We start from the raw sequence: 16,738 nt of genomic DNA, 5'->3' as shown, positions 1-16,738 counted from the left end.
GATGGCTTTGTTGCCAAGTTTACAGATGACATGAAGATTGGGGAAGGGCAGGTAGTGTTGAGGAAACAGGTAGGATGCAAAAGGACAGACAGACTACAACACCCTAAAGGTTAACTTGCAGGTAGTCAATGGTGAGGAAGACAAGTGCAATGTTAGCATTCATTTCAAGAGGTCTGGAATACAAGAGCAGGGATGTGATGCTGAGGTTTTATAAGGCTCTGGTGAGGCCGCACCTTGAGTATTATGAACAACTCTGGGCTCCTCATCTAAGAAAAACTGTGCTAGCATTGGAGAGGATTCAGAGGGGGTTCACAAGGATGTTTTCACGATGAAAGGGCTATCATATGAGGCACTTTTTATAGCTCTAGGTCTGTACTCACTGGAATTTAGAAGGATAAGGGGGAATCTCATTGAAACCTTTCGAATGTTGAAAGGCCTAGACAGATTAGATGTGGAAAGGATGTTTTCCATGGTGGAGGAGTCTAGGACAAGAGGGCACAGCCTCAGGATAGAGGGGCAGCCATTTAAAACAGAGTTACAGATAAATTTCTTTAGCCAGAGGGTGGTGAATTTGTGGAATTTATTACCACAGGCAGCTTTGGAGGCCAGGTCAGTGGATGTACTTAAGGCAGAGCTTGACAGGTTCTTGATTGGACACTGCATTAAAGGTTACGGTGAGAAGGCTGGGAATGGGGCTGAGGAGAGGACAGAAAAGGATTAGCCATGATTAAATGATGGAGCAGACTTGATGGGCTAAATGTCCTAAATTTGCTCCTATGTCAGACAGACAGACAGACAGACAGACATACTTTATTGATCCTGAGGGAAATTGTCTTACGGTCTTAAAGTACTAATTAAGTACCTCACTCAAATTCTCTGCATCCTAGCAAATGTTCCTCCCTTTATCCTTGAGTGGATCCACCCTCTCTCATTATCGTTCTACTCTTGATGTATCTTTAGAATGCCTTGGGATTCAGTTGTACAAGCATCGAAATAAAATCTTATCTGCCTGGGCTCCAACTTCCCCTTATGAAACCTAGAGTGACCCAACCTCGCTTCTGGGCCAGCTATACAGGCATCGGAACTCCATCTGCAACAATTCATCCCTCAACTCATCTTGCCATCAAATATCAATAACAAACTGGGTTTCGTTACAGCCACACCAACCAAGAATAGTGAAGAAATATAGCAATATAAAACCATAAATAATTAATAATAATAAGTTAATCATGCCAAGTGGAAATAAGTCCAGGACCAGCCTATTGGCTCAGGGTGTCTGATACTCCGAGGGAGGAGTTGTAAAGTTTGATGGCCACAGGTAGGAATGACTTCCTATGACGCTCAGTGTTACATCTCGGTGGAATGAGTCTCTGGCTGAACGTACTCCTGTGCCTAACCAGTACGCTATGGAGTGGATGGGAGTCATTGTCCAAGATGGCATGCAACTTGGACAGCATCCTCTTTTCAGACACCACTGTCAGAGAGTCCAGTTCCACCCCCACAACATCACTGGCCTTATGAATGAGTTTGTTGATTCTGTTGGTGTCCGCTATCCTCAGCCTGCTGCCCCAGCACACAACAGCAAACATGATAGCATTGGCCACCACAGACTCATAGAACATCCTCAGCATCGTCTGGCAGATGTTAAAGGACCTCAGTCTCCTCAGGAAATAGAGACGGCTCTGCCCCTTCTTGTAGACAGCCTCAGTGTTCTTGGACCAGTCCAGTTTATTGTCCATTCGTATCCCCAGGTATTTGTAATCCTCCACCATGTCCACACTGACCCCTTGGATGGAAACAAGGGTCACTGGTGTCTTAGCCCTCCTCAGGTCCACCACCAGCTCCTTAGTCTTTTTCACATTAAGCTGCAGATGATTCTGCTCGCACCATATGACAAATTTTCCCACTGTAGCCCTGTACTCAGCCTCATCTCCCTTGCTGATGCATCCAACTATGGCAGAGTCATCAGAAAACTTCTGAAGATGGCAAGACTCTGTGTTGTAGTTGAAGTCTGAGGTGTAGATGGTGAAGAGAAAGGGAGACAGGACAGTCCCCTGTGGAGCCCCAGTGCTGCTGACCACTCTGTCTGACACACAGTGTTACATACACGTACTGAGGTCTTCCAGTCAGGTAATCAATAATCCATGACACCAGGGAAGCATCCACCTGCATCACTGTCAGCTTCATACCTCATACAAACACCTCATACAAATTCTTCTCCCTCCTGCCGTCTGGGCAAAGGTACCGAAGCATTCGGGCTCTCACGACCAGACTATGTAACAGTTTCTTCCCCCAAGCTATCAGACTCCTCAATACCCAGAGTCTGGACTGACACCTTACTGCCCTATTGCCTTGTTTATTATTTATTGTAATGCCTGCACTGTTTTGTGTACTTTATGCAGCCCTGGGCAGGTCTGTAGTCTAGTGTAGTTTTTTTCTGTGTTGTTTTTATGTAGCTCAGTCTAGTTTTTGTACTGTGTCATGTAACACCGTGGTCCTGAAAAATGTTGTCTCATTTTTAAAACAAAAACCCTGTGCTGACAAAGGGTCTCGACCTGAAGCGTTGACTGCTCCTTTCAATGGATGCTGCCCGACCTGCTGAGTTCATCCAGCTTGTTTGTATGTCTTGATTTGACCACAGCATCTGTAGTGTACTTTGTGTTGTCTCATTTTTACTATGTACTGCACCAGCAGTTATGGTCAAAATGACAATAAAAAATGACTTGACTTGAATTGACTTGAAGACCACGTGGGTTTCCTGCCACATTCCAAAGGCTTTTGGTTTAGGGTTGGTAAGTTGTGGTATGCTATGACGACATTTGAGGGATTCCCCAAGGATATCCTCAGACTATCTCAGTCACTGATGGGAATAACAAATTTTTGAGTAGTGATATGTGAAATCTGTAGGAGTGAACTTCCTCCACCTGAACTGCCGTAATACTCGGGTACACCGTGATGTTCCTCAATGCTCCCCAAGACTCTACTGTACATAATTGTGTCCTGTCTCATTGAAGCTCCCAACATGCATCTCCTGACATTTATCAGGATTAAACGCCATCTGCCATTTCTCAGCCCATTTCACCCACACATCCCTATGACCCTAAACAGTAAAACTACTGATTGTACCATCGACTACCCTGCAATTTTTGTATCATCTCTGAACTTGCAGATCATGCCCCCGACTCACCACTGTCTGTGTGTCTGCTCCATGCTGGTGGCTCACACCGGGATCCACAGTTTCACCCACATTGAAGGCCCGCACTGCCTCCTGAACCAGGGTCTCTGGATTGATTGCTCGGATATTCAGGGCTGTGGAGGTGAGGAGATGTGTACATTAAGTGTCATGAAGTGTGTGAAGTTTCCATTACCAGAAAGAAGATTCTTGGGACACTGAAAAGTATGAAGTTAGATAAGTCACCTGGACCAGATGGTGTACACACCACGGTTCTGAAAGAGGTGGCTGAAGAGATTGTGCAGGAAATAGTAATGATCTTTCAAGAATCTCTAGATTCTGGAATGGTTCTGGAAGACTGGAAAATTGCAAATGTCATTCCACTATTCAAGAAGGGAGAGAGGTAGAAGAAAGGAAACTTCAGAGGTGGGGAACATGTTGAAATTGATTATTAAAATGAGATCGTAGGGTATTTGGAGGTACATAATAAAATAGGGTGTAGTCATCATCAAGGGAAAATATTGCCTGACAAATCTGTTGGGATTCTTTGAAGAAATAACTAGCAACATAGACAAAGGACAATCGGTTGATGTTGTGTAGTTGGATTTTCAGAAGGCCTTACACAAGGTGCCACAAGTGTGGCTGCTTAACAAGCTACAAGCCCATGGTAGTATGGGAAAGATTCTAGCATGGATAAAACAGTGGCTGATTGGCAGGAATCAAAGAGTGGGAATAAAGGGAGCCTTTTCTAGTTGGCTGCTGGTGAATAGTGGTGTTCCACAGAGGTGTGTGTTGGAATTAATTCTTTTTACGTTATATGTCAATGATTTGAGTGATGGAATTGAAGGCTTTGTTGCATAGTTAGCAGCTGATATGAAGATAGGTGGAGGGTCAGGTAGATTTGAGGAAACAGAAAAGCTACAGAAAGACTTAGACAGATGAGGAGAATGGGCGAAGAAATGGCAGATGGAATACTGTGTTGGGAAAGGTATGGTCACGTATTTTGGTAGAAGAACTGAAAGGGTTGACCATTTTCTAAGTGAAGAGAAAATGCAAATATCTGAGGCACAAAGGGACTTGGGAGTGTTTGTGCAGGATTCCCTAAAGGATAATATGCAGTTTAAGTCTGTGGTGAGGAAGACAAATGCAATGTTAGCATTCATTTCATGAGGACTAGAATATAAAAGCAAGGATATAATGTTGAGAGTTAATAAAGCACTTGTGAGGCCTCACTTGGAGTATTGTGAGAAGTTTTGGGCCCCTTATCTTGGAAATGTTGTGCTAAAACTGGAGAGGCTTCAAAGGAGGTTCACAAAAATGATACATACATGACGCTGGAAGAACTCAGCAGGTCAGGCAGCACCCATGAGAAAAGAGTAGCCAACGTTTCGGGCCGAGACCCTTGCATCAGGAATGGGGGGGAAGAGAGGGCCGAAGCCCAGTAATAGAGATAGGGGAGGGAGAAGGGCTAGAGGCGCCAGATGGAGAACCAATCAGAGGAAGGATAAAGGGGGGAGGGGATAAGCATGAAAGAACTGTAGAGATAAAGGAGCAGAAAGTTGAAAGGGGAGAGAGGCAGAGAGGGACCTGGGATAGGGGGAGGGGGGGAATTACCGGAAATTGGAGAATTCAATGTTCATACCACCAGGCTGGGGAGAAGCAACACCTCATCTACCGTCTGGGTAGCCTCCAGCTTGGTGGTATGAACATTGAATTCTCCAATTTCCGGTAATTCCCTCCCCCTCCCCCTATCCTAGGTCCCTCTCTGCCCCTCTCCCCTTTCAACTTTCTGCTCCTTTATCTCTGTCACGTATTCCGACAACGAGTTCGCCAGAGTGTTATCAGAGTTCCCATCTATCATCATGCCGCAGTTTTCCTCAACAGCCCCCAAGCACGGCGTGATGCACCACATTCCCACACAGGGACCTCCCCTTCATGCCTGGGCCCGCAGACTAACGCCCGACAAGCTCTGACTTGCAAAAGAGGAATTCAAGAAGATGGAGGAGATGGGGATTGTGCGGTGTTCTGACAGCCCGTGGGCCTCCCCACTCCATATGGTGCCCAAGTCCGCGGGAGGGTGGAGACCGTGCGGTGACGATAGGAGGCTGAACGATGCCACCACGTCCGATTGCTATCCGGTACCACACATCCAGGACTTTACGGCCAACCTGCACGGGGTGCGCATCTTTTCGAAGATTGACCTGGTCCGAGGGTATCATCAGATCCCAGTCCACCCGGACGATGTACCCAAGATGGCCCTCTTTACCCCCTTTGGCCTGTTCGAATTCCTCAGGATGCTGTTCGGGCTCAGAAACGCGGCACAGACGTTCCAGCGCCTGATGGACACAGTAGGGTGAGATCTGGACTTTCTGTTCATCCACCTGGATGACATACTTATCGCCAGCCGCTCCCACCACGAACATCTAGCACATTTACGCCTGCTCTGATGCCGCCTAAGTGACTACTGCCTGGCTATCAACCCCGCCAAGTGCCAGTTCGGCCTACCCGTCATCGACTTCTTGGGACACCGATTGGACCGCCATGGAGCTGTGTCCCTGCCGACAAAAGTTGAAGCCATCCGCCAATTCGCCAGACCCAGCACTGATAAAGGCCTGCAGGAATTTGTTGGGATGGTTAACTGTTACCACTGTTTCCTGCCCTCAGCAGCCCAGATCATGTGACCCCTTTTCAGCTTGATGTCTGGCAAGGTCAAAGAGATCACCTGGACAGAGGAGGCAACAACAGCTTTCCAGCAAGCCAAGAACATACTAGCAAACACCACTCTCCTGGTCCACCCCCGGGTCGATGTCCCCATTGCCCTCACTGTTGATGCCTCCGACGCGGCAGTTGGCGGCGTGCTCGAACAGCTCATCGAAGGCCAGTGGAAGCTGCTCGCTTTTTTCAGCCGGCACCTACGACCCCCCAGAACTTAAGTACAGCACTTTCAACAGGGAACTGCTGGTATTTCCTGGAAGGGAGGGAGTTCACGGTCTTCACAGACCACAAGCCCCTCACTTTCGTGTTTGCCAAAGTGTCCGACCCATGGTCGGGCTGCCAGCAACGCCACCTGTCGTACATCTTGGAGTTTACCACCACGATCAAGCACATCTCCGGGAAGAACAACATGGTAGCCGACGTGCTGTCACGCACCTCCATCCGATCAGTGCACTCTCTGTCTCTGGGGGTGGATTATGCGGCGTTAGCTAAGGCGCAATGACTGGACAGCGAGATGCCAGCATACCGAACCGCAGTCTCAGGACTCCGCCTCGAAGACATACCCATTGGGCCAGAAGGTCAGGAGCTCCTTTGCGATGTGTCCACCAGGCAACCCCAGCCCATTGTCCCGACAGCTTGGAGGCGCCGTGTTTTCGATGCCTTGCACGGTTTAGCCCATCCTTCCATCCGGGCGACCATCCGGCTGATCGCAGATAGGTTTGTGTGACATGCCCTATGCAAGCAGGTCGGGCACTGGGCCAGGACATGCATGCACTGTCAAACCTCCAAAATCCAGAGGCACGTGAGGGCCCCACTGCAACCCTTCCAGCCGACACATAGGAGGTTTGAACATGTCCACGTGGACATCGTCGGCCCACTGCCAGTTTCAAGAGGAGCGAGATACCTGTTCACCATGGTTCACGAGGTGGCCGGAAGCTATCCCACTCACTGACACGGCCACGGAGAGATGCGCCAGAGCCCTGATTACCACCTGGGTGGCACAGTTCAGACTTCCAGCCCACATCACTTCAGACAGGGGTGTGCAGTTCACATCGGCTTTGTGGTCTGCACTGGCACGACTCCTCAGAACCCAGCTCCATCGAACGACTGCTTACCACCTGCAGTCCAACGGCCTGGTGGAACGTTTCCACAGGCACTTGAAGTCAGCCCTGATGGCACGTCTCCAAGGGCCAGACTGGGTTGATGAACTCCCCGGGTGCCGCTTGGCATCCACACAGCACCCAAGGAGGACCTGGCCATATCATCGGCTGAACTTGTTTACGGTGCCCCACACACAGTTCCCGGTGAGTTTGTGCCAGCACCCCGTGGCCAGGAGGACACACCTATGGCGGTCCTGACTAAACTCCGGGAGCAGCTTGGAACACTTGCCCCAGTCCCGACGTCCCATCATGGAACAGCACCCTCTTTCGTGCCCAAGGACCTACAACAGAGCAAGTATGTTTTCGTTTGCTGAGGCATGCACAGACCACTCCTGCAGCGACCATACGAGGGACTCTACAAGGTGGTGCGTCGTAATAGGACAACCTGCATTCTTGACATCGGCGGTCGTGAAGAGACTTTTACCATTGACCGTCTCAAACTGGCACATCTAGACCTTGAATGCCCAGTTACGGTGCCACCCCCATGACGACAAGGCTGGTCACCTAAACGAACTGACAGTGTGCAGGCTGTGGACTCTGCGCCTCCTAGTGCCGATTCGGGGGGGGGGGGGGGGGGGTCATGTGGCGGCTCGCCCACACGGCAAGCAAACCGGCTCCAGCAGTCACGGGCGAGTCCGCAGCCAGCGGCAACCGAGAGGGCTCTGAGTGCGGGGCAGACCTTGGCCTGGAAGCTGACATCACTTCCGCCCCACAAAGAGCGGGGGATGCTGGGAGTGGGCACTTAAGCGCACGCGGATTGAAACAGTAAACAGTTCAACCAGACCCTGCTCGACTCAGTGTGTTGCTTTCACTCATTGCGTAACAGCACGACCACACTGCTTGAAATAGGAGAGTGCCTTAGACTGCTAGGTTTTGTATATTTAATATTCCAGTAATATTTGAGTAATAGTCTAAATATATTCTTTGATTAAGCATTCTTAGTAATTTATATTATTCATTACGGGTTATATATAAAAGTTGTGAATGGCATACATCATTAAGCCACCACATCATATGTGCTCCCTTACTAAAGAAAAAAAACTGAGTGTACACGTTTTTCTGGGCATTTCTGTCTTTTCTTTTCAATTAGTTTTATGCTTTGGAGTTACAAAACAACAGTAGTGATGAGGAAGTTTTAAAGCAAACCCAAGATGACTACCTACCTGTTGAAGTACAGTCAGATATTGAAGTTTGAAAAAAAGCACATGCTTTCTTCACAAGAGGACAGAGATAAAAAAGGCAGAAGATTAACAAAATTCACTGGATCATAAAGGCCGAGTAGTGGGTGATAATAATAATAAATTTAAAAAGCAGAAATAACTGGCTATATTGGAAAGATGGACACATCTGATGTGTGATAAATGAAATATGTATCCTGCGTGAACTGAGCAGTATTTCAGTGAAAAGCAAGTGCCAGTGTTACTGAGTGTCACTGGCTGGAAAAGCACACAGTTTGTTTAGAAGTTTGATTATTCAAATAACACCAGGTATAGACATCCACAGTATAGTAAATTGTAAATGGTCCCATTCAAGCCTAAAGTTTTAATCACTGTGGAGGATTTCTTACCCTTGCGGGATAACATCTTTCCTAACAAGAGGGATGCTCTCTACATTGATTCAGAGTTTATAGCTAAGCAAGGAGAAGTGTTGTGGATTTAATATTTGAATAATATTGTAAATTTACTGTTTGATTGAGCATTCTTTGTTGTTTACATAATTCATTACACGTTGTATGTAAAAGCACGTGAATGGCATACGTCATCATGCCACCTTGTCATGTGTGCACCTTACTAAAGAAAATGAAACTAAGCGTGCATGTTCTCCTTGACTCTCCCATGTTTCCCTTTCAATTTGTTTTAAGTTTTGGAGTTACAAAAAATAACACTAGAGATTACTGAGGAACAAAGGGACATAAGAACAAAATGGGCACCCCACCCTCCCTAACTCGGAGCTTACCTTCTGCTAGGTGCTTCAGGCAGGTGGTTTTGCCTGCATGCAGTTTGCCCAGTATGCAGGCCTTGATGGGGAATGGGGGGAACTGTGGTGGTGGACTTGGTTCCTTGGCCGGATGGGCAATCTCAGTGATCCGGTTGACCGCGTGACCCAGAACATTGTTATTCGGAGGTGGGCCATGAATATCAGCATCCACAGGAGGCTGCCATTCACCAGTCATCAGCTAAGGGACAAAGAAGACAGTAAGTGTTACAGCATAAGGGAGAGCACGGGAGAGCATGTGCAAGAGAATGACATTGTAAGAGATGAAGACCGACCACGGGGAGAGAAAGCAGAGAGGGAGAACATGAGAGGAGGAATGTGGGGGGTGGGGAGGGGGAGGGAGGGAGAGAGAGAGAATACACACAAGGGAAAGGGCATGAAAATATGACAAGAGAAAGGTGGGATGAGGAAAAGCCTGAGGTGGAGAGAGACAGAGATGGGGGAGAGAGGATGGGGGGAGGGGGGAGAGAGGGGGAGAGAGAATACACACAAGAGAAAGGGCATGAACATGTGTACAAGAGAAAGGTGGCATGAGGAAAAGCCTGAGGGGGAGAGAGACGGGGGAGAGAGGAGAAAAAGAAAAAGAAAAATATAGCCGGACAAGTGAGAGAATGGCTGAGGGAGAGGGCATGTGTGAGAGAGATTAGAGATAGATTGTAAGGAGAGAGTAACTGAGAGACCACAAGAGGAAGGGAATGTGAAAGCCACTATGCATGACAAACAGATGACAGAACAAGGCAGCACACAACAGGATCAAACTGAAGTGAGAAACAGCACAGTTCCACTTTCGGAGAACTATGTACCTGTACCTAGGGTCTCACTGTTCAATGAAACCCTCCTGGACCCTGCCATTCACTCTCTATGTCGTGTCTTGGCATCGTTCTGCAGGTGACCACCATAATTTCATCTGCCATTCTCTTCCCATTTTCCCAGCTGATCTGCATCCTGTTGTAACTTCAGAAAACCTTTCATCACAGTCTGCTGTACCATTGTTTGGTTTCACCTATCTACATGCCAGCTACATTCTCTACCAGTTCATTAACATACATGACAAATTACATAGTATCTTGGCCACATGGAATCATAAAGCAGTACAGAATAGATACAGGCCCTTCAGCCTGTCGAGTCCATAGCAATCAGGTGCTCAATCAGCAAGTCCCAAATTCCTGTGTTTAACCCATATCCCAAGTCAATCCCTTCATGTACCTATCCAAGTGATTCTTAAATGAAATTATTGTGCCTGCCTCAAACAGCTCGTTCCATGTATTCGCAGCCCTCTGCATTAAGAACCTGCCTCAAACAGCTCGTTCCATATATTCGCAGCCCTCTGCATTAAGAACCTGCCTCAAACAGCTCGTTCCATGTATTCGCAGCCCTCTGCATTAAGAACGATGCCCCTCAGGTCATTTTTAACTCTTTCCCCTGAACCCTAAATTAGTGTTCCCCAGTTTGGACTCCCCTACCCTGAAGAAAAGATTGTTACCAACCACCCTGCTCAAGCATTTCATAATTTTAAACAATTCCATAAGGTCAATCCTCATTCTCCTAAATTCCAAAGACTAAGAAGTTAGATGGCCAAACACTCCTTATAATTCAGGCCCTCTAATCCTGGCAACATCCTTATAATCTCTGCACTCGTTCTAGTTTAAACTTTGTTCCAGAAACAGGTTGACCAAAACTGTACACAGCATTCCAAGTGTGGCACCATCAACAACCTATGCAACAAAACCAAACCCCACACCGTGACACAGCCCTGGCCCGCGATCACACCATGACACAACATCGGCCCGCGATCACACCGTGACACAGCCCTGGCCCGCGATCACACCATGACACAACATCGGCCCGCGATCACACCGTAACACAGCCCCGGCCCGCGATCACACCGTGACACAGCCCCGGCCCGCGATCACACCGTAACACAGCCCCGGCCCGCGATCACACCGTGACACAGCCCCGGCCCGCGATCACACCGTAACACAGCCCCGGCCCGCGATCACACCGTGACACAGCCCCGGCCCACGATCACACCGTGACACAGCCCCGGCCCGCGATCACACCGTGACACAACATCGGCCTGCGATCACACCGTGACACAGCCCCGGCCCACGATCACACCGTGACACAACATCGGCCCGCGATCACACCGTGACACAGCCCCGGCCCGCGATCACACCATGACACAACACCGGCCCGCGATCACACCGTGACACAGCCCCGGCCCGCGATCACACCGTGACACAGCCCCGGCCCACGATCACACCATGACACAACATCGGCCCGCGATCACACCGTGACACAGCCCTGGCCCGCGATCACACCATGACACAACATCGGCCCGCGATCACACCGTAACACAGCCCCGGCCCGCGATCACACCGTGACACAGCCCCGGCCCGCGATCACACCGTGACACAGCCCCGGCCCGCGATCACACCGTGACACAGCCCCGGCCCGCGATCACACCGTGACACAGCCCCGGCCCGCGATCACACCGTGACACAGCCCCGGCCCGCGATCACACCGTGACACAGTCCCGGCCCGCGATCACACCGTGACACAACATCGGCCCGCGATCACACCGTGACACAACACCGGCCCGCGATCACACCATGACACAACACCGGCCCGCGATCACACCGTGACACAGCCCCGGCCCACGATCACACCGTGACACAACATCGGCCCGCGATCACACCGTGACACAACACCGGCCCGCGATCACACCGTGACACAGCCCCGGCCCGCGATCACACCGTGACACAGCCCCGGCCCACGATCACACCGTGACACAACATCGGCCCGCGATCACACCGTGACACAGCCCCGGCCCGCGATCACACCATGACACAACACCGGCCCGCGATCACACCGTGACACAGCCCCGGCCCGCGATCACACCATGACACAACACCGGCCCGTGATCACACCGTGACACAGCCCCGGCCCGCGATCACACCGTGACACAGCCCCGGCCCACGATCACACCGTGACACAACATCAGCCCGCGATCACACCGTGCCACAGCCCCGGCCCGCGATCACACCGTGACACAACACCGGCCCGCGATCACACCGTGACACAACACCGGCCCACGATCACACCATGACACAACATCGGCCCGCGATCACACCGTGCCACAGCCCCGGCCCGCGATCACACCGTGACACAACACCGGCCCACGATCACACCGTGACACAACATCGGCCCGCGATCACACCGTGACACAGCCCCGGCCCACGATCACACCGTGACACAACATCGGCCCGCGATCACACTGTAACACAGCCCTGGCCCGCGATCACACCATGACACAACACCGGCCCGTGATCACACCGTGACACAGCCCTGGCCCGCGATCACACCATGACACAACATCGGCCCGCGATCACACCGTGACACAACATCGGCCCGCGATCACACCGTGACACAGCCCTGGCCCGCGATCACACCATGACACAACATCGGCCCGCGATCACACCGTGACACAACATCGGCCCGCGATCACACCGTGACACAGCCCCGGCCCACGATCACACCGTGACACAACATCGGCCCGCGATCACACCGTGACACAGCCCCGGCCCACGATCACACCGTGACACAGCCCCGGCCCACGATCACACCGTGACACAACATCGGCCCGCGATCACACTGTAACACAGCCCTGGCCCGCGATCACACCATGACACAACACCGGCCCGTGATCACACCGTGACACAGCCCTGGCCCGCGATCACACCATGACACAACACCGGCCCGCGATCACACCGTAACACAGCCCCGGCCCACGATCACACCGTGACACAGCCCTGGCCCGCGATCACACCATGACACATCGGCCCGCGATCACACCATAACACAGCCCCGGCCCGCGATCATACCGTGTCACAACACCGGCCCACGATCACACCGTGACACAGCCCCGGTCCGCGATCACATCGTGACACAACCCCGGCCCGCGATGGAATGGGAGGGTGAACAGCCAGTGGTCGTGGTGCACATAGGTACCAACGATATAGGTAAAAAATGGGATGAGGTCCTACAAGATGAATTTAGGGAGGTAGGAGATAAACTAAAAAGTAGGACCACAAAGGTAATAATCTCTGGATTACGACCAGTGCCACGTGCTAGTCAGAGTAGAAATTGGAGGATATTTCAGATGAATGCGTGGCTTGAAAAATGGTGCAAGGGGGAGGGATTCAAATTTCTGGGGCATTGGAACCAGTTCTGGAGGAGGTGGGATCGGTATAAACAGGACGGTCTGCACCTGGGCTGGACTGGAACCAATGTCCTAGGGGGAGCGTTTGCTACTGCTGTTCAGGAGGCTTTAAACTAATGTGGCAGGGGGATGGGAACAAGTGCAGAGAGACAGAGGGGTGTAAAATGAGTGTAGAAGCAAAAAGTAGTGTGAAAAGTAAAAGTGGCAGGCAGGCAAATCCAGGGCAAAAAGCAAAAAGAGCCACTTTTCAACATAATTGTATAAGGGCTAAGAGTGTTGTAAAAACAAGCCTGAAGGCTTTGTGTGTCAATGCGAGGAGCATTCGTAACAAGGTGGATGAATTGAATGTGCAGATAGTTATTAATGAATATGATATAGTTGGGATCACAGAGACATGGCTCCAGGGTGACCAAGGATGGGAGCTCAACATCCAGGGATATTCAATATTCAGGAGGGATAGACAGGAAAGAAAAGGAGGTGGGGTAGCATTGCTGGTTAGAGAGGAGATTAACGCAATAGAAAGGAAGGACATTAGCCTGGAGGATGTGGAATCGATATGGGTAGAGCTGCATAACACTAAGGGGCAGAAAACGCTGGTGGGAGTTGTGTACAGGCCACCTAACAGTAGTAGTGAGGTTGGGGATGGCATTAAACAGGAAAATAGAAATGCGTGCAATAAAGGAACAGTAGTTATAAACGGTGACTTCAATCTACATATAGATTGCGTGAACCAAATTGATAAGGGTGCTGAGGAAGAGGATTTCTTGGAATGTATGCGGGATGGTTTTCTGAACCAACATGTCGAGGAACCAACTAGAGAGCAGGCCATTCTAGATTGGGTATTGAGCAATGAGGAAGGGTTAGTTAGCAATCTTGTCGTGCGAGGCCCCTTGGGTAAGAGTGACCATAATATGGTGGAATTCTTCATTAAGATGGAGAGTGCATTGTTAATTCAGAAACAGAGGTTCTCAACTTAAAGAAGGGTAACTTTGAAGGTATGAGACGTGAATTAGCTAAGATAGACTGGCAAATGATACTTAAAGGGTTGACGGTGGATAAGCAATGGCAAGAATTTAAAGATCGCATGGAGGAACTACAACAATTGTTCATCCCAGTTTGGCAAAAGAATAAACCAGGGAAGGTAGTGCACCCGTGGCTGACAAGGAAAATTAGGGATAGTATCAAGTCAAAAGAAGAAACATATAAATTAGCAAAAAAAAAGCGGCACACCTGAGGACTGGGAGAAATTCAGAGACCAGCAGAGGAGGACAAAGGGCTTAATTAGGAAAGGGAAAAAAGATTATGAGAGAAAACTGGCAGGGAACATAAAAACTGACTGTAAAAGCTTTTATAGATATGTGAAAGGAAAAAGATTGGTCAAGACAAATGTAGGTCCTTTACAGTCAGAAACAGGTGAATTGATCATAGGGAACAAAGACATGGCAGACCAATTGAATAACTACTTTGGTTCTGTCTTCACTAAGGAGTACATAAATAATCTTCTGGAAATAGTAAGGGACTGAGGGTCTAGTGAGATGGAGGAACTGAGGGAAATACATGTTAGTAGGGAAGTGGTGTTAGGTAAATTGAAGGGATTAAAGGCAGATAAATCCCCAGGACCAGATGGTCTGCATCCCAGAGTGCTTAAGGAAGTAGTCCAAGAAATAGTGGATGCATTAGTGATAATTTTTCAAAACTCCTTAGATTCTGGATTAGTTCCTGAGGATTGGAGGGTGGCTAATGTAACCTCACTTTTTAAAAAAGGAGGGAGAGAGAAACCAGGGAATTATAGACCGGTTAGTCTGACATCGGTGGTGGAGAAAATGCTAGAGTCGGTTATCAAAGATGTGATAGCAGCACATTTGGAAAGAGGTGATATCATCGGACAAAGTCAGCATGGATTTGTGAAAGGAAAATCATGTCTGACAAATCTTACAGAATTTTTTGAAGATGTAACTAGTAGAGTGGATAGGGTAGAGCCAGTGGATGTGGTATATTTAGATTTTCAAAAGGCTTTTGACAAGGTCCCACACAGGAGATTAGTGTGCAAACTTAAAGCACATGGTATTGGGGATATGGTATTGATGTGGATAGAGAATTGGTTGGCAGACAGGAAGCAAAAAGTGGGAGTAAACGGGACCTTTTCAGAATGGCAGGCAGTGACTAGTGGGGTACCGCAAGGCTCAGTGCTGGGACCCCAGTTGTTTACAATATATATTAATGATTTAGACAGGGGAATTAAATGCAGCATCTCCAAGTTTGCAGATGACACGAAGCTGTGCGGCGGTGTTAGCTGTGAGGAGGATGCTAAGAGGATGCAGGGTGACTTGGACAGGTTAGTTGAGTGGGCAAATTCATGGCAGATGCAATTTAATGTGGATAAATGTGAGGTTATCCACTTTGGTTGCAAGAACAGGAAAACAGATTATTATCTGAACGGTGGCTGATTAGGAAAAGGGGAGATGCAACGAGACCTGGGTGTCATTGTACACTAGTCATTGAAGGTGGGCATGCAGGTATAGCAGGCGGTGAAAAAGGCAAATGGTATGTTGGCATTCATAGCAAAAGGATTTGAGTACAGGAGCAGGGGGGTTCTACTGCAGTTGTACAAGGCCTTGGTGAGACCGCACCTAGAATATTGTGTGCAGTTTTGGTCCCCTAATCTGAGGAAAGACATTCTTGCCATAGAGGGAGTACAAAGAAGGTTCACCAGATTGATTCCTGGAATGGCAGGACTTTCATATGAAGAAAGACTGGATCGGCTAGGCTTATACTCACTGGAATTTAGAAGATTGAGGAGGGATCTTATTGAAACATATAAAATTCTAAAAGGATTGAACAGGCTAGATGCAGGAAGATTGTTTCCGATGTTGGGGAAGTCCAGAACGAGGGGTCACAGTTTAAGGATAAAGGCCTTTTAGGACCGAGATGAGGAAAAACTTCTTCACACAGAGAGTGGAGAATCTGTGGAATTCTCTGCCACAGGAAACAGTTGAGGCCGGTTCATTGGCTATATTTAAGAAGAAGTTAGATATGGCTCTTGTGGCTAAAGGGATCACGGGGTATGGAGAGAAAGCAGGTACAGGATTCTGAGTTGGATGATCAACCATTATCATACTGAATGGCGGTGCAGGCTCGAAGGGCCAAATGGCCTATTCCTGCACCTATTTTCTATGTTTCTATGTTTCTGTGTGACACAGTCCCAGACCGCGATCACACCGTGACACAGCCCCGGCCCGCGATCACACCGTGACACAGCCCCGGCCCGCGGTCACACCGTGACACAGTCCCGGCCCGCGATCACACTGTGACACAACCCACGGCCCGCGATCACACCGTGACACAGCCCCGGCCCGCGATCACACCGTGACACAGTCCCGGCCCGCGATCACACCGTGACACAGTCCCGGCCCGCGATCACACCGTGACACAGCTTCGGCCTGCGGTCACACCGTGACACAGTCCCGGCCCGCG

The 16,738-nt window shown here is 49.5% G+C and overlaps 1 protein-coding gene across 5 annotated transcripts in view; it reads right to left on the bottom strand.

Moving 5' to 3' along the window:
• Window positions 1-16,738, bottom strand: part of spef2 (sperm flagellar 2) — a 685,307-nt gene that overhangs the window by 538,153 nt on the left and 130,416 nt on the right. For all 5 annotated transcript variants that reach the window (XM_073047840.1, XM_073047842.1, XM_073047843.1 and 2 more), the window contains exons 11-12: window positions 9,004-9,223; window positions 3,188-3,309 (exon numbers count right to left, since the gene is read on the bottom strand). In XM_073047840.1, coding sequence (XP_072903941.1) covers window positions 3,188-3,309; window positions 9,004-9,223 — 342 coding nt within the window. The remainder of the gene's footprint in view (window positions 1-3,187; window positions 3,310-9,003; window positions 9,224-16,738) is intronic.

The sequence above is a fragment of the Hemitrygon akajei genome, chromosome 6, assembly GCF_048418815.1.
Source record: "Hemitrygon akajei chromosome 6, sHemAka1.3, whole genome shotgun sequence".
NCBI lineage: Eukaryota > Metazoa > Chordata > Chondrichthyes > Myliobatiformes > Dasyatidae > Hemitrygon > Hemitrygon akajei.
Note: the sequence above shows the minus strand (reverse complement) of the source record. Positions and strands in the feature narration are given on the sequence as shown.